At 60.8% G+C, this 18,259-nt stretch overlaps 1 protein-coding gene across 1 annotated transcript in view; it reads left to right on the top strand.

Moving 5' to 3' along the window:
* Nucleotides 1-16,646, top strand: part of Ppp1r12c (protein phosphatase 1 regulatory subunit 12C) — a 17,559-nt gene extending 913 nt beyond the window's left edge. The window contains exons 2-23 of the mRNA XM_023707979.1: nucleotides 2,547-2,639; nucleotides 2,948-3,078; nucleotides 3,149-3,267; nucleotides 8,945-9,104; nucleotides 11,964-12,108; nucleotides 12,187-12,261; nucleotides 12,766-12,839; nucleotides 12,916-13,043; nucleotides 13,142-13,215; nucleotides 13,435-13,590; nucleotides 13,716-13,783; nucleotides 14,186-14,266; nucleotides 14,410-14,500; nucleotides 14,638-14,721; nucleotides 14,793-14,853; nucleotides 14,980-15,065; nucleotides 15,157-15,197; nucleotides 15,279-15,381; nucleotides 15,470-15,574; nucleotides 15,744-15,794; nucleotides 15,948-15,998; nucleotides 16,080-16,646. Of these exons, the coding sequence (XP_023563747.1) occupies nucleotides 2,547-2,639; nucleotides 2,948-3,078; nucleotides 3,149-3,267; nucleotides 8,945-9,104; nucleotides 11,964-12,108; nucleotides 12,187-12,261; nucleotides 12,766-12,839; nucleotides 12,916-13,043; nucleotides 13,142-13,215; nucleotides 13,435-13,590; nucleotides 13,716-13,783; nucleotides 14,186-14,266; nucleotides 14,410-14,500; nucleotides 14,638-14,721; nucleotides 14,793-14,853; nucleotides 14,980-15,065; nucleotides 15,157-15,197; nucleotides 15,279-15,381; nucleotides 15,470-15,574; nucleotides 15,744-15,794; nucleotides 15,948-15,998; nucleotides 16,080-16,166 (2,064 nt within the window). The 3' untranslated portion in view covers nucleotides 16,167-16,646. The remainder of the gene's footprint in view (nucleotides 1-2,546; nucleotides 2,640-2,947; nucleotides 3,079-3,148; nucleotides 3,268-8,944; nucleotides 9,105-11,963; nucleotides 12,109-12,186; nucleotides 12,262-12,765; nucleotides 12,840-12,915; nucleotides 13,044-13,141; nucleotides 13,216-13,434; nucleotides 13,591-13,715; nucleotides 13,784-14,185; nucleotides 14,267-14,409; nucleotides 14,501-14,637; nucleotides 14,722-14,792; nucleotides 14,854-14,979; nucleotides 15,066-15,156; nucleotides 15,198-15,278; nucleotides 15,382-15,469; nucleotides 15,575-15,743; nucleotides 15,795-15,947; nucleotides 15,999-16,079) is intronic.
* The last annotated feature ends 1,613 nt before the right edge of the window (nucleotides 16,647-18,259 follow it).

An 18,259-nucleotide genomic window follows, 5' to 3' on the forward strand; every position in this document is an offset into this window, starting at 1 on the left:
GCCGCCGCCCCTGGCCTGCGACCCCGAGCGCGCCCCTGCCTGTCTGCCCTCGGCGCTGCCCGCCGGGGGCCCGGGTGGCCCGCGTCACGCGTCCTGGTCGGTGCCATTCCGTGCTGCCCTCTTGCCGACCCTGAGCGCCCTTTGCGCGCCCGTCTGTGCCGCCCCGCCCGCGCCGTCGGATGCTGTCATCCCTCTCCTGGGCCAGTGTCGCGCCCCTCTTAGGATCTGCGCACTCGCTGCCCTCGCGGCCCAGGTCCCTTTCCGGGTAGGGGCTGCATCCTTCTCCGCCCCTTGCCGGGGCTTCCTTCCTCCCGGGCCATCTTCTTCGGTTAGGCCTAGATCCTTCAGTCCTCCGTCACCTTTGGCCTCATCTTCCCAGACGGACCTGTGCTTTTTGCCGCTGCCTGAGGATGATCCTTCCCACGCCACTTCCTTGTAGGCCCGTCGTACCTCGTTCCCCAAGCCGATCTCCCCCTGTTGGGTGACCTCCGTTTCCTCTTCCTCACCCCTGCCCCGTGTCCTCTTACCCCAGCTGCTTCTCCTCAACCTCCTTTGGGGATCGGTACCACCTCTTACCCCTCCTGTGGCCCTTCCTAGGAATGCTTCTGTTCGCCATCCCCTCCCCCGGCTGAGCCTGCATCATTGTCGTGTTTCTGGACATCCTCAAAGCGCCCCTTTCCCAGGCTTTGGGCCACTTCTCAGCCCTCTGGGCTGCTTTAGCCAGACACCTGCTCCAGTGTGGACTTGAGGCAGGCTTTCAACTTGGGCACCTCCCCTCTTACCCACTGTGTGCTTTCTCCTAGCATCTGCAGGGCCGTCCCCCGAGGGCCCTCTACCGTCCCCGTGCCCCCTCCAGGACACTCTGATTGCTGCCTTCAGTGATTGTGTGCCTTTCTTCTTGCCAAGACCCCTGTCATTTGGCTACTGGTGAGGCCAGGGGGGATGCTGGCAAAGGAGAGCTTGGCTGGGGTTGCGGAGAAGATGCTCTTGACAGGGCCCAGGTTTCGGATTCTCAGAAGAACAGAGACAGTAGTGACCTGTCCCAAGTTCTAATGCCTGTCCCTTGAGTGTGCCTCCAGTTTGCCCCTGTGGAATGGGCCAGCAGTGCGTCCCTCTGGCAGGGGTCTGGGGTTGGGGGCACATGTGGGAAACAGGGCCTGCGGCCTTGTAGGTGTTCACAGGGTGGTGCTGCTCAGGCCAGTCCTCAACCTGGAGGGGCCCTGCTTCTCTGAGGCCCCGGGCACCGTTGTGCACCAGGCTTTGGTGTGTTCTCTCCCCTCTGGCCCTCCTGGCCCTCCTGCAGGGTCTTCTAGCCCTGCCCTTTGCTTGGAGCCCTTTCCTGGAGATCCTCCCGAGCCCAGACCTTTTCTCTGGCCTTGCCAGATGGGACTTCCTTCCACTGTGGTGGCCTTCCAGGGGCCTGGCCACTAAGGTTCAGAGAGGGGAGGTTCCTGCCTCAGCTCCCAAGGACAGCTTAGTGGGGAGCTGGGGTTCAGATGTGGCGTGGCAGTCCAGTAAACAGCTTGCCCAGGACTGGCCTACTTACAGCACTGAAAATCCTGGGACCCAGGAAGACCCTTGCTTCCAGAAACTAGGAGTAGTTGGTCTGAGTGACTCTAGACTTTGAGCTGGTTTCTTTCCCTGGAGCTGGTCCTTGCGTCCTCCTGCCTCAGCCTCTGTTTGGGATGTTCCTCTGCCCTGTCAAGGCTGGTGTGTCGCTGACCCTTAAACTCTCATTCTCTTGTGTATTAATGGCTGGTGTTGGGTAGTAGGATAGAAGGAACTGGGAGAGAGACAGACAGAGAGAGAGAGAGAGAGAGAGAGAGAGAGAGAGAGAGAGAGAGAGAGTGTGTGTGTGTGTATGGGTATGTACATGCATGCTACTGGGAATTGAACGCAGAGCCTTTGCCTTGAGCCATAGCACAGCCCTTTTAATTTTTAGACCAGGTATTGTTAAATTATACAGTCGATACTAGAACTTTCAGTAGTCCTGCTGCAGTCTCCCAGATGCTGGGATTACAGTACACACCACTGAACCCAGACTGGGACCCTGGGTTCTCAGGTCTGAACAGAGAGAGTAGAGCGCTAAACCAGGGTCTGAGGGAGGAGGCAGGGCTCTCCCAGCGGTTGGGCGCAGGATCAGTACCCAGATGCGGTGCCCCAGGTTCCCAGGCCTCGGGCATCTTTTGCGTGGATGCCTGTGCTGGGCCAGGTCCTTGAAAGGGAAAGGCCCGGCTCCTTCCTTGCCCCCCCATCGCCATGGCAACCAAGTGGAAATAAACGGAGCCCAGAGTTCATCCCGTTCCCAGGGCACGTGCGGCCCCCCTCTTGCAGCCTGAGTTTCCATGACTTCATGCTCTTGGCCCTCGCAGCTTCCTGCCCTCCTCCAGATAGGTGGTGAAGGGGAGGTGAGAGAGCTGGGGGGCTGGTCTGTCCTGAGGACCCCATTGATCCCTAAAGACACAGGGCCTGGGAGCCCCTGTGGCTGTGCCCTCTGTAGAGCAGTCCCTCAACCTGGCCCTGGCACGCGGCTGTCTGCCCCTTAGGCGGCCCTGACCTGGATCCTTTTCTGTCTGGGGCCTGGCGGGCGACTTCAGCAGCCCTGCACGGCCTGGGCCGCCCTCAGGGTCCACTCTGGAGTAAGTCTGCCAAGTGTCTTGGCCTGGTGTGCCTGCCCCTCCCCGGCCCTACCGGCTCTGAGGAAGAAGGGCCGAGCATGGGTGTCCATCCTGCACGTCATGACAGGGTTCTGTCCTGTGGGAGCCCACACCTGAGGAGAAGCCGCATTGCTTCTCTACCAAGTTCAGCCTGCTTTCTGCTCCAGCCCCCAGCAGACCTTGTGATGGGGAGCAGTGGTGTCTCACTCAGCATCGACCTCCTCACTTCTGCTGGGCCTGGGGGGTGCTGGGGTGCTGAACCCCAGGGTCATGCCCTCCCCCATCCCCAGGCCTGCATTGACGAGAACCTGGAGGTGGTGCGCTTCCTGGTGGAGCAGGGTGCCACCGTGAACCAGGCGGACAACGAGGGCTGGACGCCTCTGCACGTGGCTGCCTCCTGTGGCTACCTGGACATCGCCAGGTGAGGCAGGGCCTGGGTGGGACCGGGAGTGACCCTGTGCTGGCAGCAGCCCTGACCTCCCCATCCCCAGGTACCTCCTGAGCCACGGGGCCAACATTGCGGCTGTGAACAGTGACGGGGACCTGCCCCTGGACCTGGCAGAGTCGGATGCTGTGGAGGGACTACTGAAGGCAGAGATCGCCCGGCGAGGTGGGCCTGTAGGCGCAGGCGCGCCTGCTGGGGCTCCTGGCACCCGGCCTGTGTCCCCTGCCTGTGGACGGTGCCTTCCTCAGGTTCTCCTGGGGAAGTGGCCGGCGGGGGTGGGCTGGCCCAGGAGTGCTCACTCAGGGGAGTGGACACACAGGGTTCAGAGACTGCGGGGCCCCAGAGCTCTTGAAGCTATATGGCCGTGGTCTCTGCTGGGTGGGTGGGTGGGGATTAATGAAGATGGATCTCTCATGAAGCCTTCATCCAGTGCTGCCGTGCTGGACACAGAGTCCTTGAAGCAGGGTGGGTGGGGAGGCCAATCCCCACAGTCCTGGGGTGAAGATGGGGCCAGCTCCCAGGGCTGCAGGTGACAGCTCAGCTGTCCCAAAAGGTGCTTGGAGTGACTGGGCAGGGTCCTGTGGGCAAGGAGGGCGTGAGGAAGCAGCGCCACGGTTGGGGAGTGGGGGTGCCCTCCACCAGGAGGGGGAGCGGTGACAAAGAACAGATCCCCTGGCCTGCCCCGGTTTCTGGCAGTGCCCTTGCGCGCCGTCGCCTGAGATGGAAAGGCACTAGGCAGGCGCTGGCGCCAGGGCCTGATGGAAAAGTTGAGCATGTGATGAGCACCCACAGGCCCCGCTGGCTGCCCGCGCCTGTGTCCCGAAGTCGTCATTAGTGCAGTTTGCAGGGCATAATGACTGCCTTCGTGCAGGGCGTGGTTCCTGGATGTAGATGTACATAGTGTGTCTTAATTCTTTCACCTTTCTTTTCCCATCCTCTTCCCTCAGCAGCTTTTTGAGGTAATTTTCGTGCACCTTGCAAGTCACCCATTTAAAAGTGCACAGATCAGTTTTTTCTTTTCAGTGTACTTAGTACAGGGTCCACAGGGTCTCACTACATAGATCTAACTCGTAAGGATCCTCCTGTTTTCAGCCTCCCAAGCGCTGGGATTACAGGCGTGCACCACCATGCCCCATCTCAGTCACCGTCTCTGCACACCCCGGCGGCGAGCCCCGCACGGCATGCAGGGGTCCTTGCACCTGCCTAAGCCCATGCTTTAATGTGCTGAGCTATCTGGCTAGACCCTCCCCCCCCCCTTTTTTTTTTGAGACAGTCTCATTGTGAAATTTAGTCTGGCCCTGAACTCACAGCAAACCTCCTGCCTCAGCCTCCTGAGCGCTGGGATGATAGGTGTGTGCCAGCAGGCCTGCAGTCCGTGGTTTTCAGGTAGTTACAGAGTGCAGCCAACGCATCAGCTGTCAACCGATGTTCCTGGCCCTCAGCAGCTGCAGGGCAGTGTCCAGTCTGCGACTTCTCTGGGCGTCTCGTGGGGATGGTCACTCTGTCTGTGGCTTCCTGTTCTCTCATGCCTGGCCTTGCTCCTCCTCCTCCCACACGCAGCCTAGCACAGTTAACCCCCTCCCTGCCCTGGTTGGCCCTCCCCCTGCCCTGGCTGTGCTGTTGGATGCGCTGGCAGGCTGTGGATGGTGGCAGATTTCGTAACTTCCCCATGTACAGCGCCTGTCCCCAAAGTGGCAATGTGCTGCTGTTGTGTGTGCCCTCGGCAGGCCTTAGCGTTGGCCAGTCCTGGGCGCCCCCAAGCCTTGGGGCACCTTGGTTTCCTCTGCCTGGCTTGGCGCTCGCGCCCCGTGCTGTTAGAACATCCTCGGTGTGGACTCTCTTCTCTGCAGTGAGACTCGGCTCTGCTTTACTTGGGTAGTGGTCTGCCGGGGACGCGCCCAGGGCAGTGTGTGTTGGGCAGGCCTCGTGGCTGAGCTGCATCCGTGCAGGTCCGTGGGTCCTGGTCATGGGTTTGGCTCTTCTGTGAGGCGTCCTCCTGCCTTTAGGAGTAAGCTGCCTGCAGAGTGATGCCTTGTGGCAGCCTTGCTGGGTCTCTCTGGGGTCCCCAGAGCAGCTCTGGGCTCTCTCTGAACTCTGACTCTCTACACTGTGGAAGTTGCCTGCAGCTGTTTTGGCTTCTCTGAGGGCTGAGTGCCAGCTCCCTGCAGCAAGGAAAGGCTGAGGAAGGGCGTGTTGGTGGCAGATGCTGGTTCCTGGAGACCTCAGCCCTCTGGCTGGGAGGGTACCTCTGTAAAGACCACTGCCCTCTGGTGACAAGGCCTCGTGGGTCTGTTGCCATGATGCCTGCCCAGCTGCCTTCATGAGGGGCAGCTGTGGGGTCAGCGAGCTGGACCTGGTGACAGAAGCCAAGACCATTGCCCACGGGACATCATCTCCAGGAGGTGGCCGGTCCTCCAGGGCTGCAGGGCATCCCTGCTACAGTGGCTTGCTGTTCCTGGGAAAGCAGTCCGGCTGGCTCTGTTGGACCAGGGATGGCTCTTTCCCAGAACTAGCCGTGTTCCGTGTGCCGCTTCAGGCAAAGGAGCAGCTCCACACCTTGAATTTCTTAAGGAAGGTGGAAGGAGCCAGGTGTCCTTCACCGCACAGGCCGACAAAATACGGTGTGCACACACCCCAGTCAGCCTTGAGAAGGAGTGGGCTTGGGCTGCACTGCAAGAGGAGGCGCTCCAGGCCACGTTCTGGGCAGAGGAAGCCAGTGCCGCAGGTGGAGGGGCTTGGCTCCGCTCGCGTGAGGTACCCAGACCTGCCAAGATTGCGGTGACAGAAAGATCCTAGCCAGTCAGGTGGCGGTTGCTGGTAGCTGGGAGAGGGCACGTATCAGTTGTTGGGAGGGTACAGTTTCTGTGTTGGCCTGCCCAGTCCTGGGATGGATGATGTTCAGGATGGAAAGTTTTGTGTCTCTTTTACCACCATTTTTTTTATTTGTGTATTTATTAATTGTTTGTGATGCTAGACGTTGCCATATCCCCAGCCCTTGTCTTGGTGTGAGACAGGGTCTTGCTGAGATGCTGAGTTGCTCAGCCGGGCCTTGAGCTTGTGACCTTCATGCTGTAGTCTCCTGAAGTCCTGGATGACAGGCATGCACCCCCGGGCCAGCCAGGAGCTTTTCGTAAGGCGATAGATGTGCTTGCGTAAAGTCCACGAGCGATGGGGATTTCAAGCATAGTCAGTCCAGGGACACAGATGGAGTCGGGCACCTCCGCATCTTCTGCGCTGGCGTTGCTGAGGCATGTTCTCCAGCATGGGGCTGCTATCCCAGCAGAGTTAGGAAGCCCCCTTTTCCGCAGTTGACCTTCAGCTCTGGTGCTCCGTGGCCACCTCAGTCCCGTGATAGCCCCCGTGTCCTGTCACTGTGGCAGGGGTGGCCAGGCCTGGAGACGAGCCCACCCCAGGAGCCAGGCCATGAGCTCTGTCACATTGGAACCGTGTGGGTGAGCGGCGAGATGTGGCCCCTGAGGAGCGGATGCCAGCTTATCTATGGTGCTGGGATGTCATGTCCCTGTGGGAGCGTCCCATTCCATGTCCTGATGGAAGGGGCCTCTGGCTGCTTGGCACAGGTGCAGACCTGGGTGGGAAGAGACTTGTGCTTTTGGAAGGTCTGAAGCAGTCTCCCTAGGACTCCCAGCTCCCAGGAGGGTGGGTGAGGGTGCCCAGTAGTCCCTATGCTGGCAAGGGGATCTGTGGGAATGCTTATTTTTGGCCAGTGGAAATGCCCATCACAGCCACTGTGGGAAGCTCTTGGGCAGCGGAGGAGGTGGCTGAAGGCCTTTGTTCTTGTCCTGGCCGCTGTGCTTGTGGGCTTCGTGCAGTAGATGAGGGTGACCATCGAGCTGTCCACAGGTGGGGAGGCTGGAGCCTCAGAGAACTGCAGGACGGTGACATCTGAGGAGTGGGCAGAGGAGGCTGTGAAGGCAGGGTGGGGCAGGGTCGGGTAGGACGCAGCAGCCGGGAGTACAGGTAGCTCCCCAGCGGGCAGATCCCTGGAGCCAGGAAGTAGATGTTGCTGCTGGCCCCGGGGAGGACAGTGTGGACAGCACCACTCAGTGGGCGTAGTTTCACTGGGGTGACAAACACCCAGGAGCTAGACAGCAATGATGGTCCACCATCCTGAGAAAATCCTGAGTGCCACTAAGTCATGCGCTTTAAGATAGTGGCCTTGGTATGTTTGTAGTGCGTTCATTTTGCCGGCACTGCCGCTGAGAGTAAGAGTGGCCTGGCTGTGAACGTAAGGCCAGCCCCACTCGGGGAGAGCAGTTCGGCCGCTGTGGGACAGCACCAGGCAGGCTGGGAGATGGGCCCGACCCCCTTCATGCTGGACTTGCTGCAGGGTGGGATCCTGCCACGTGCCACCAGAGGGCGCCAAGCCTCAGGGCCGGGCTGGGAGCCTGCAGGGCTGTCAGGACGTCAGGGCTGCGTGTCTGGGGTTCCCTTGATGGTTTTCTGGTGATGTGCAAGAGCGTGACCAGAACATGCCCTCAGCGAGCAGACCTGAGGGTGGTGGCTGCCTCGGGCAGCAGGGAGGGCCTTGGGGCGGCCACAGCGGCTGCTGTCGCCGCTGCCACACTTGCTTTTCTATCTTAGGGGTCTTTTTTTTGTAATTGTTTTTCAGTTGAGGTTTATTTTTTGTTTTTGGTACCCAGGACCGAACCCAGGTGTTCCACTTGCTAGGCAGGTGTTCCACGGCGGAGCCAAATGTCCAGCCCCTTACTTGGCTTTTACCCTGGCAGAGGGCATTTGGCTTCCGTGGAAGTGCTGCCAGGTGGAAGCCAGTGGAAGGCGCAGATCATTCCCGCATTCCAGCACCAAGCAGGCCAAGGCAGGGCGAGCCCACGAGGCCAGCCATATACATATATATATATATATATATCTCAAGGCTGTCTGAAAGCCAAAACCAACAAAATACTTTTTTCTCCAAGTTGATAGATTTAAAACAATAAAAGCCAACGGGTGAAATTAATTTTAACCGAGGTCATACTTAGATCTGGGGTGTGGCCTAGCATGGCCTAGTTTATTCCCTAGCACTGTGGAAAAACCCACACCCAACAGTAATAATGTGTTTTACTTCAGGATACCCAAAATATCATCACATGTGATTAATAACAAAACCTGAAGGTACGGGCTGGAGGGCATAGCCCAGTGGCACAGTGCTTGCCTGGTGTGCACAGGCCTGGATTTAATCTCACCTCAAAACACACGTGTACACACACACGCAACTATTCCCACGTGGGCTTACCCCCTTTCCTGACCTGCGAGAGCCACTGTGGGCTTTGCGTGTTGAGGGTTGTCTCAGTGGCTACGTGTGCTAGCTCAGCACAGGACAGTTCTGCTCTCCGCGCCACTCTGCTCGGTGTGAAAATGTCATTCTGAGAGAACAAGGTGATCGCGACTTTCCCTGGGGCGCACCCTTGTCCCCTCTCAGTTTAGAGCACACAGGGAAGGCAGCTTCTCTGGAACCTTGGAGGATGCTGGGATGTCAGCCCATGTTAAATCACTAGCCTGGTGGGTATCACCTGAGGGCCAGGGGGCTTGACCAGGTGGTGCGGACTTCACGACATCTTTGGTGGCTTAGCCTGCAGGGAAGGTCTGTGGGGCCGTGCTGTGTGTGTGTGGATGGTGGAGTGTGGATTGTGTTAGGGGGAAAAAAGAGGCTGGTTGTGCCCAGTAAATGTGAGGTTTTCTGGTGGAAATGAGGTGGCTGGGAGAGGCTCAGCAGCCAGCACTGCGGAGCTTGGCTGGGAGCTGAGTGCTAGGGTGGGGGTACGGGGAGCCTTGGGCGCCCCAACAAGGGCCGAGCTTGCCCTTACCTCTTCTTGCCCTCCAGGTGTGGACGTGGAGGCTGCAAAGCGGGCCGAGGAGGAGCTGCTGCTTCATGACACGCAGTGCTGGCTCAACGGGGGCGCTATGCCTGAGGCCCGGCACCCGCGCACGGGGGCCTCCGCCCTGCACGTGGCTGCCGCCAAGGGCTACATAGAGGTGATGAGGTGAGCGTGTTCCTTCTCGCATGGCCTTGCCTTTTCCTTTGCAGCGTACACTGGGGATGCTGCAGCTGCTTGCAGCACAGCTGGGGCTGGCCCCACACAGCTGGCTGTATCCTCTCCTTCATCGTTGGCCATGTAACAATGAGCATTCTCTAATTGATGACCTTTCCTGGTTTGGAGTACTGGGAATCAAACCTGTCGCCTTCACACTGAGCTACATCCCTAACCTTGTTTATTTATTTTTTCTTTTTTGAGACAGAATCTTTCCTGTGCAATTTCAGTTGGTGTTGAACTCACTAATAGCCCCAGTGATGTCAAGCTGGTAGCGCTCCTCCTCACTCAGCCTCCAGCATGCTGGGATTACAAACATGCTTTCCATGTGTCCCTTTAGTTTTTACTTTGAGACAGGATCTTACTGAGTTGCTCAGGTTGGGCTTGAATTTTTTGATCCTTCTGCCTCAGCCTTCTAGAGTGCTGGGTTTAACAGATGTGAACCACTGTGCCTAGCTCCATGATTTTTCTTTGGCCTGTGAATTGTCTAGGAGTGCGTCTCTGATTTCCCAATATGTGGGACTTCCCAATTATTTCAGTACTGATTCTCTGCCTTAATTGGTTCGTCAGAAAATAGGGCCTACGTGATTCCAGCCTTTTCAGTCTGTGGAGGTTTTCTATGTGCCCTGTGTGTGTGTGTGCTGGGAAGGGACAGTGTCAGGTCATTGTCATCTGCACCTCTAAAGGCTAGCGCTGTCTGTGGATCCTGCTAGCATTTACCCCACCGGTCCTATTTGGTTCTGAGATGCCCGTCCCAGTGCTTGCTGGGACGGCAGAATTGGCCTCCTTGGCTTGGTGCTTTCTGTTCCATGTACCCCAAGGCTGGGTTGTTTGGAACCTGCATGTTTTAAGTTATTCTGGTGTGCATTCCCTTCCCATCATCCGCGGCACTATCTGGGGTCTTCCTCTGTCCCACCGTGGCTGTTCGTCCCTTTCTGGCGGTTGGCCCGAATCCTTCCGGACCCCACAGCTGATCCCAGCCAGCAGGAAGTGGGGAGGAGAAGGGAGCAGTGCCTGTCTTGTTTCTTCTTTTGCCTGCTGGGAGTCGAACCGGACCTTGTGCCTACTTGGCAAGCACTCAAAGGCTGAGCTTCAGCCCCAGTCCTTGGAGCATCTTACTTTGATGTGGGCTTTACCACGTGGCCCAGGCTAGCTTAGAACTTTGAATCCTCCTGCCTCAGCCTCCCAAGTAGCTGGGGTGCCCCCACGTGCAGCTTGTCTGACCCTTAGAGACAGAGTGGTGCCAAAGTGGCGCGGCTGCCTTCACGCACGCATCTCCTTTACCAGACAGAGGCAGTCACCGGTACGGGTGCTGGGGGTGGCCTCCCTTGCGAGTGAGCACGTGCCCACCTGAAAACCGCACATGGCCGTTGAAGTGAGAAAGAGCTGATGTTTGCAAGCAGCCCAACGGCCCCTGAGGGCGTGGCTAGTGCCTGCGTACTCCCAGCGCCAGTGTAGGAGCCCTTGCCTGCGTGTGACTCCAGCACTGGCCGAAAGAACTCAGTGGAGATTGAACTCAGGCCCTTGTGCTTGCCGGGCAAATGCGTATTCTACTAAGCTATATCTCCCGGCCCCTCAGGCTTTTGTTTTTTATTTTGTATTTTAGGGAAGGGTCTATAGGGTGTTCAGGGTCTCACTACTAGATCGGACTCCTAGTGATCTACCTGTGTACAGCCTCCCAAGAGCTGGGATTACAGGCGCACCACCAGGCCCAGTCTCAATTGCTGTGTCAGTGCGCCCCGGGGCGGGGCCGGCACCGCAGACCGGAGATTGAACCACTGGTCTCACGCCTGCTGGCAGGCGCTTTGATCCGCTGAGCTGTTTGGCGGGCCCTCAGTTTTTGTGTGCGCATGTAGTTTTGTTGCTGCGTAGGAGCTGAGCTAGGTCTTGGCAAAGGCGAGCTTGACCAGTAGCTGCTGTGGGATGCGATCAGGAGAGAGCAGAGCTGGGAGGAGGTGACTGAGAAGGGCTCCTCGGTCATGCCTGGCTACAGGGGCCAAGGCAATGCCGAGAAGCTCAGAAGCCCCTGTGGCTGGAGCGGGGCGGTGGGCACAGGGAAAGGCCCAGGCGTGGCAGCCCTTTGGTGCGGTGCAGCAGCATGGCCAGCCGTGCACTGCCCCTGTGTCGCCCTGGCTCCCTCAGCATTGGCGCTTGCCCGGCTGGGCTTGGAAAGTTCCTTGGACTTACTCTTGGCCCTGGGGTGGAACCCAAGGCCTTCACACTGAGCCACTCACCCGGCCCTTTTCCTCCTGTTCGAGGTAGAGTCTCCTTTGCTAAGCTGCCTAGGCTGGGCTCAGACTTGCAACCTTTTGTCTCCGCTTCCATGAGCAGTAGGATTCTGGGTCTGTGTCCCCAGGCCTGGCAGCTCTGTGGATTTGTGGCCCTGCCTTTGGCCAGGCGGAGTGGCCTGTTGCTATTTTCTGGTAGACACTGGCTGATCCAGGACTTCTCTGGCTCCTCGTCACTGACACTTGGGGTCAAGTGATTCTGGGTCCGGAGCTCGTGGGTGGGTTGAGCCTTGCTCCTGGCTGCCACCCCCGAGTTAGAACAGCCAGAGAGGTCTCTACGTCCCAGCAGGAGCCTGCTACACTCACGAGTGCTGCCTTCTGTCGGGGCTCACTGTCTTCATAGTGGGAGGACCTGGGCCCAAAGTGTCCCCAGATGGGGTTGACTGGCACCAGGGCCTTGGGTCCCTGGGGAGAGATCTGGCACGGGCCTTTGACCTGTGACCCCGGAGTTCCTGCCTGTGTAGTTCCTGGCTTTAACCTGGAGGCCCTGCTTGGGGTACTGACCCTGCCTCCTTGGCCCTAGGCTGCTGCTGCAGGCCGGGTACGACACTGAGCTCCGGGATGGAGATGGCTGGACCCCACTGCATGCTGCTGCACACTGGGGGGTCGAGGATGCCTGCCGCCTGCTGGCCGAGCACGGCGGGGGCATGGACTCACTGACCCACGCGGTAAGGCTGGGCCCGGTGGCCTGGGCACGGGAGGGTGGAGCAGCTCATGCACCTGTCACCCACTCCTTCCCCACCCAGGGACAGCGTCCCTGTGACCTGGCGGATGAAGAGGTGCTGAGCCTGCTGGAGGAACTGGCTCAGAAGCAAGAGGAGGTGAGTCCTGACTCCTTCTGGCCCAGGATGCAGCCCAGGGCTGGGGCCAGCTGCACACTCAGGCAGTGGTGCAGGCCATAGGCACGGGATCCTCCTGGCTGGGTGGGAGTCTTCATGCTTGACAAGGTGGCCTGGGTGTCACCAGAGCTATCCTGCACAGGGAAGATGCCCTCCAGGGGACGGGGACATGTGTGGTGCAGAAGTTTCCTGGAAGGGGCAGGGTGTGTTCCTTTCTCTGCGCCCCACTTGAATCCCCTGGGCTGGGCTCAGCTCCTGGGCAGGGCAGGCTGACAGGTGGCTGCAGCCACCCATCTGCACCTGGACAGCCGGGTTCTGGGGGGTCCTGGGTGTGCTGGGGGTGGTGCAGACTGCAGGTGTCCCTGTAGGTGGGAAGGCCTCCAGGGCAGGCCAGGACTTGGGGGGCTGCAGCAGCTCATCGGCGTGTGGGAGGGGTGCCTCAGGCCCCAAGGGCTGTGTGTACCAGGGGCACCTCCCTCCTCACAGCTTCGCAACCAAAAGGAAGCCGCCCAGAGCAGAGGCCAAGAGCCGCAGGTGGCGCCCAGCAGCAAGCACAGGCGGTAGGACGGAGGGGAGCTGGTGGGTGGGCAGGCTGCGCTGCTGGGACCCTGATGCTGACACCTGCCCCTTCTGCAGGAGCTCAGTATGCCGCCTGAGTAGCCGAGAAAAGATCTCCCTGCAGGACCTGTCCAAGGAGCGCAGGCCTGGCGGGGCAGGGGGGCTGCCCGCCCGAGAGGAGGAGGAGGGGGACGAGGGCCGTCCTGGTAGGGACCAGGGGCGGCCGTGCAATTTGAGGGCGGAGGCTGGCTTTCCTGCCCCTAGGGACAGCTGGGGCATTGTGTGACATCCCCTTGTCCTGTAGAGCCGGCCCCTGCAGAGCCTAGAGCCCTCAATGGCATGTCCTGCCTGCCACATGGCAGTCCTCAGAGCCCTGCGGTGAGTCTGTCCCTGCGAGTGCTGTGAGGCCAAGGCGGGCGTGGGATCTGGACACCGGTCACCTCCCCAGCTTGGTCAGTGGGAACCTGGCTCCCTGTCCTCCTGGACGGCCCAGCCCTCAGGGCTGGTCGGGGCTGCCTTGCCCCATGCCTTCTGGAGGGACCCTGGGCTCCAAGGGGACAGGCGCTTCCCAGTGACGGAGACTTCTGTCCCTTCTAGCTGCCCAGTGCTGGCCCCTCCCAGTGTGCTGGCCTCCAGAAGACGAGGAGCTCTGGGGCCTTAGGGCCTGCACACAGGCAGGGGGCCGAGGCAGCTGCCAGTGCGGGGCTGCAGCGCTCCGCCTCCTCGTCCTGGCTGGAAGGGAGCTCGGCCCAGGTGCGTGGCCTGCAGTGGAGGGGCAGGCACTCGTCCTGGGTGTGCTGGGGGTGGTGCAGACTGCAGGTGTCCCTGCAGGTGGGAAGGCCTCCAGCAAGGGGAAGACACGCCTTCTCTCTCCACAGGCCAGGGAGCCCCGTCTTGCCAGAATTACCCCCACTCCCTCCCGGAAGGCTCCAGAGCCCTCTCCCCTGTGAGTCCCGGGGGTGGGCAGCAGGTCTGGGGTCCTGTTCCTCTCCCCAGCACACTGCCTCAGTTTCCATCTGCTGCATCAAGGAAAAACTCACGTGGAGCTTTTAGGCCCTGGTGTTCTGGCGTCTTGTCCCCTACTGCTTGCATGCCTGTTCCCCTCCCTGGTGCTCTCGGGTGTCTTGGGGGTCACCGAGACCACTGCACTCCCGTTCCAGAGGGTGGCGTGGCTCCTGCTCGCTGGTCCCGCTCCCCTCCACACAGCTCCTGCTCTTAGGGCTGTGCTTCCTCTCCCTTCTGCTCTGCTGGAGCCTGGCTCCTGGACGCTGTTTCCTGAGTGAGCGTGTGCCGTAGACTGAAGTTGCCAGGCCCTCTCCCACCTCAGCTAACTCCACTTCTGCTCCAGCAGGGAGCCGGGACCCTCAGTGAAGCCACATGTGCCCCCAGCCTCTGCCTCAGCTCCAGTGGACTCCCGCGACCGCAGGAGGTGAGGGTGCCGGGAGGAAGTGCTGTCTGTCCAGTGGGGAGGAAATACCTTGCCAGGAGTCAGGGAGCTCCTGAGCCAGAGGCTGTCCGCAGGGCGGGGGTGTGGAAGCAGGAGCCCTGCCTGACCTCAGGTCGTGTGTTCAGGTCCTACCAGATGCCCGTGCGGGATGAGGAGTCAGAATCCCAGCGGAAAGCACGCTCCCGCCTCATGCGCCAGTCTCGGAGGTCCACACAGGTGTGGGGTGGGTGGGGGCTGGACCCTGGGTCTGCGGGGCAGGCTGGCCCAGACCCGGGTCTGAGGGGGGAGGTCAGGACAGGACTCTTGGGTCCTGATAGAGGCTGGTTCCTGTCCCTGTCTCCTCAACCTGGCAGGGTGTGACTCTGACAGACTTGAAAGAAGCAGAGAAGGTGGCAGGGAAGTCTGCGGAGGCGGAGAAGTCGTCCCTGCAGGGCCTGGTAAGTGGGGTCACATGAAGGGCAGCAGGTGGTGCCATGCCCATGTCCTGACCTGGTTTGCTCCCTGGCAGGACCCTTCCCAGAGGCCCAGAGTCCCTGGAGTGGAGAACTCCGAGGGCCCTGCCCAGAGAGGTGAGGTTTGCTCTGGAAAGGCTTCTCCCACGCAGCCGTCCAGTGTCCAGGGAGCTGGGCCCTGGGGGTACCGCCCTACAGAGAGGGCCATTCCGGGTGCCCAGGCTGATGGTTCCCCACCCCCAGCAGAGGCGCCTGATGGGCAGGGCCAGGGACCACAGACTGCCAGGGAGCCCCGCAAGATTGGCAGGGAGCGGCGGGGGCCTGCGGAGGTGAGCAGGGGCCCGGGTGAGGCGGGGAGAGCACAGGCCTGGGTCTGAGGGACCCCATCCTAGGGCTGCAACCTGCCTTCTGCCTTGGCAGGGGGAAGAGGCAGAGCCCGCGGACCGAAGCCCAGAGTGCAGGTAGGGGGTGGGCCAGGGCAGAACCTTAGGGCAGGGCCGAGCCCGACCCAGACCCCTCCCAGCTGCCCCTCTGCTCCGCAGCCCTGTAGATGGTGGCCTTCCAGGCCGGAGGCCTCATGCACAGCCGGACCTCAGTCCAGAGCCTGAGCCACGATCCGAGGAGCCGGACGGGGGCTTCAGGAAGGTGCAGGACCCCGCCGGCCGGGTTGGGGGCTTGTCCTCCCTAGGCCTGAGTCTGCCCTGCCTGACGCTGCCCTCTCTGGTTCCCTCAGCTGTACTCCGAGCTGCGCAGGGAAAATGAGCGGCTTCGCGAGGCCCTGACCGAGACGACGCTTCGGCTGGCACAGCTCAAGGTAGAGCTGGAGCGAGCCACGCAGGTGAGGGGCCGGGCCTGGAGCTGGGGCTGGGCGGGGCCGTGGGAGGCGGGGCCGGCCGCCAGGTGGGTGGAGTCGGCGTGGTTTTGGGGGCCGGGGTGCGTGGCCTGCCTCCCCTACTCCTGCACCTGTTTGATCCTCTACTTTCTGTGCCTTTCTCTCTGCTTCCTAGCGGCATGAGCGCTTCGCTGAGAGGCCAGCCCTCCTAGAGCTGGAGAGATTTGTGAGTCTGGGCCTGTGGGGCGGAGGTCCGCCATTCCCCGTCCTACGCAGCGGCCCAACCCGGGGGCCCGCACCGAGCCTCCTCACCCTCCCCGCCCAGCCACCCTGCCTTGGCAGTCACTCTGGGCTTCTGATCTTGCTCTCTACATTCCAGGAGCGCAGGGCCCTGGAGCGCAAGGCAGCCGAGCTGGAGGAGGAGCTCAAGGTAGGCACTCTGAGAGGCCTTGGGGTGTGCATATCGCGCCGCAGGGGCTGTCCACCGCACTGACCCTGCTCCGTGCCCCAGGCCCTGTCTGATCTCCGCGCCGACAACCAGCGGCTCAAGGACGAGAACGCAGCGCTGATCCGCGTCATCAGCAAGCTGTCCAAGTGACTTGAGGCTTGCCGCACGTATCCATGCAGCTGCTTCTGCCACACGCACCCTTCCCCACGTGAACACGAGTGACGGCTCCGGGGAAGCCACTGAGAAGCCATAACTTCCTCTCAGGCCCCTGGGAGGAAGGGAGCCCTGCTGGTTAGGCTGGAGGGAGGGAGGCTGAGCCAGGCAGGGACATGGCACTGAGAGGGACCAGGAAGGAAACAAGGCCAGTAGCCAAGGACCAGAGGGCGCCCCGGGGTCCCCGCCTCACGTGTGATGCCACCCAGCCCCTCCCCCTCCGAGCAGGGTCCAGGAATGTGCCAAGAGCCCCGCCGGCCTCCGCCAGGTGGGCCTGTACATAGGGTCCATGTGCAATAGGAGGGACGGACGTCTTCTATTTTTGCTGCCCCCTTCCTGCCTGTTGTCTGGGGAGGGGGAGGAGGTATTTTCGAGACAAAGCACAGGCACCACCAATAAAAGTCGTGATGTTGCCACCGAAGAGCTTGTCCCCAGCCCGGCTAAGGGTGGGGGCTTCTCCCTGCTCCCTGCCGGGGTTGTGTGTGCCTTGTGAGGTGCCAGGGGTGGGTCGGTGTCTGTGTCTGCTCATGGTGAAGGAGGCCTGCCTGGCTGGCGGCGGTACCGGAGGTAAGGAGGGCAGGGACCACCCAGGGGCCGTGGCTTAGCGCTGAAGGGCCTGCGTTGGTCGTGCCGTGTAGTCCAGGCTGGCTTTGAACTCCCTGTCACGATTGGCCTGAGACGCGGCGTGGCCCTCCTGCCTCAGCCTCCCAAGTCTTGGATTACAGCTGCTGTGCCCAGCTCTAGGGAACCGGGGTTTGTGGTCAGCATCTTTAGAACAAATTGAGCCAACCCCTGACATTAAACTTCAGGGTAACGTCCATAAAAGATGGGGTTTCGGCCTCCCTGGGAAGGTCGGAGGCTGCGGCTGTACTCATTTTGTTTCATGTCACAGGCACAAGTGAGAAGCCACCTCAAGTGGGGCTCCTTCAGCCCCTCTGATCCCAGACCTATCCAGCCGCCAGATCAGGTTCTGCTGCCAGCTACTGTCCTCTGTGAGCGAGACAGGCTGCAGGGGTGGCGGTGCATGCTTGAGATGCCCTGCGCAGGAGGCTGAAGCAAGAGGGCTGAACGTTTTAAATGGCCGGGGGTGTTGCTCAGTGTAGTGGTTGCCTGGGGGTGAGAGACTGGGTCCTATCACCGGCAGCACCAACAGAAAACAAAGGTGCAGTGCATCCTGGGAGAAGAGGGGAGGCATCTGATGGCATACACAATTTGGGTAGAGGACGAGGTGTGTGTGGTGTACAGGGTGGCCCTGCAGGTGGCAGGGAGTGCGCGTGCGCATGCGCCTCCACGCCCGCCCTCCCACCTAGTGTGGCATGAACTCTGAGAAGGACCAGGTCTGAGGTCTTGGGCTTCTGCACTGACACCGGGAGAGGGTCAAGGAACAGGGCCACCCGCTGAGGATGAAGTCCCAGTGAAGGCGACAGGCTGAGGGTCCGGAGCACTGCAAGGTCCGGGCGCTGGATGTCCCCAAGCCCCTGGTAGGTGGTTCCTGTAGGAAGTTCATCCGCAGCCTGGGAGACGGGACATGGGGGCTTGCGGAGCTGCTTGGCTCCAGGCCCCTCGGTGCCCAGGTGTGGCAGCAGTGGATAGAAAGAAGCAGATGGCTGGCGCCCTCTCCTGTGTTAGGGGGAGCCACGGGAGGCATCTGGGTAGGGGCAGGCTCAGGCTAGTTGTGGGAAGGTGTCTCGGAGACCGAAGTGGCCAGTGCATATACCAGAAATCCCAGAAAGAAATCAAGGTCAGAGTGCAGGAGCCGGGTAGGGGGCTCCTGGGGATGCCGGCAGTCCTGGGCCGAGCCGCTTTAGAGCGCCGTCTAGCGGCCTGGGCTACAGGCCCAGAGGCTCTAGTGGAGCCTGCCAGGGGGTGTTCTGGGAACTCCAGGGAAAGCCACTCTCCCTAAAAGTCCAAGCCCCACCCTCCATGCCCGAGGGTGGGACCAGAGAAAAGCCAGACCTCATCCGCCACCCGGATAGTGGCTGCCAACGACGGCGTGGCACACTTGAAGCAGCCAGCTAGCTCCAGGGCTG

This window comes from Octodon degus, unplaced genomic scaffold, assembly GCF_000260255.1.
Source record: "Octodon degus isolate 3935 unplaced genomic scaffold, OctDeg1.0 scaffold00320, whole genome shotgun sequence".
Classification (NCBI taxonomy): domain Eukaryota; kingdom Metazoa; phylum Chordata; class Mammalia; order Rodentia; family Octodontidae; genus Octodon; species Octodon degus.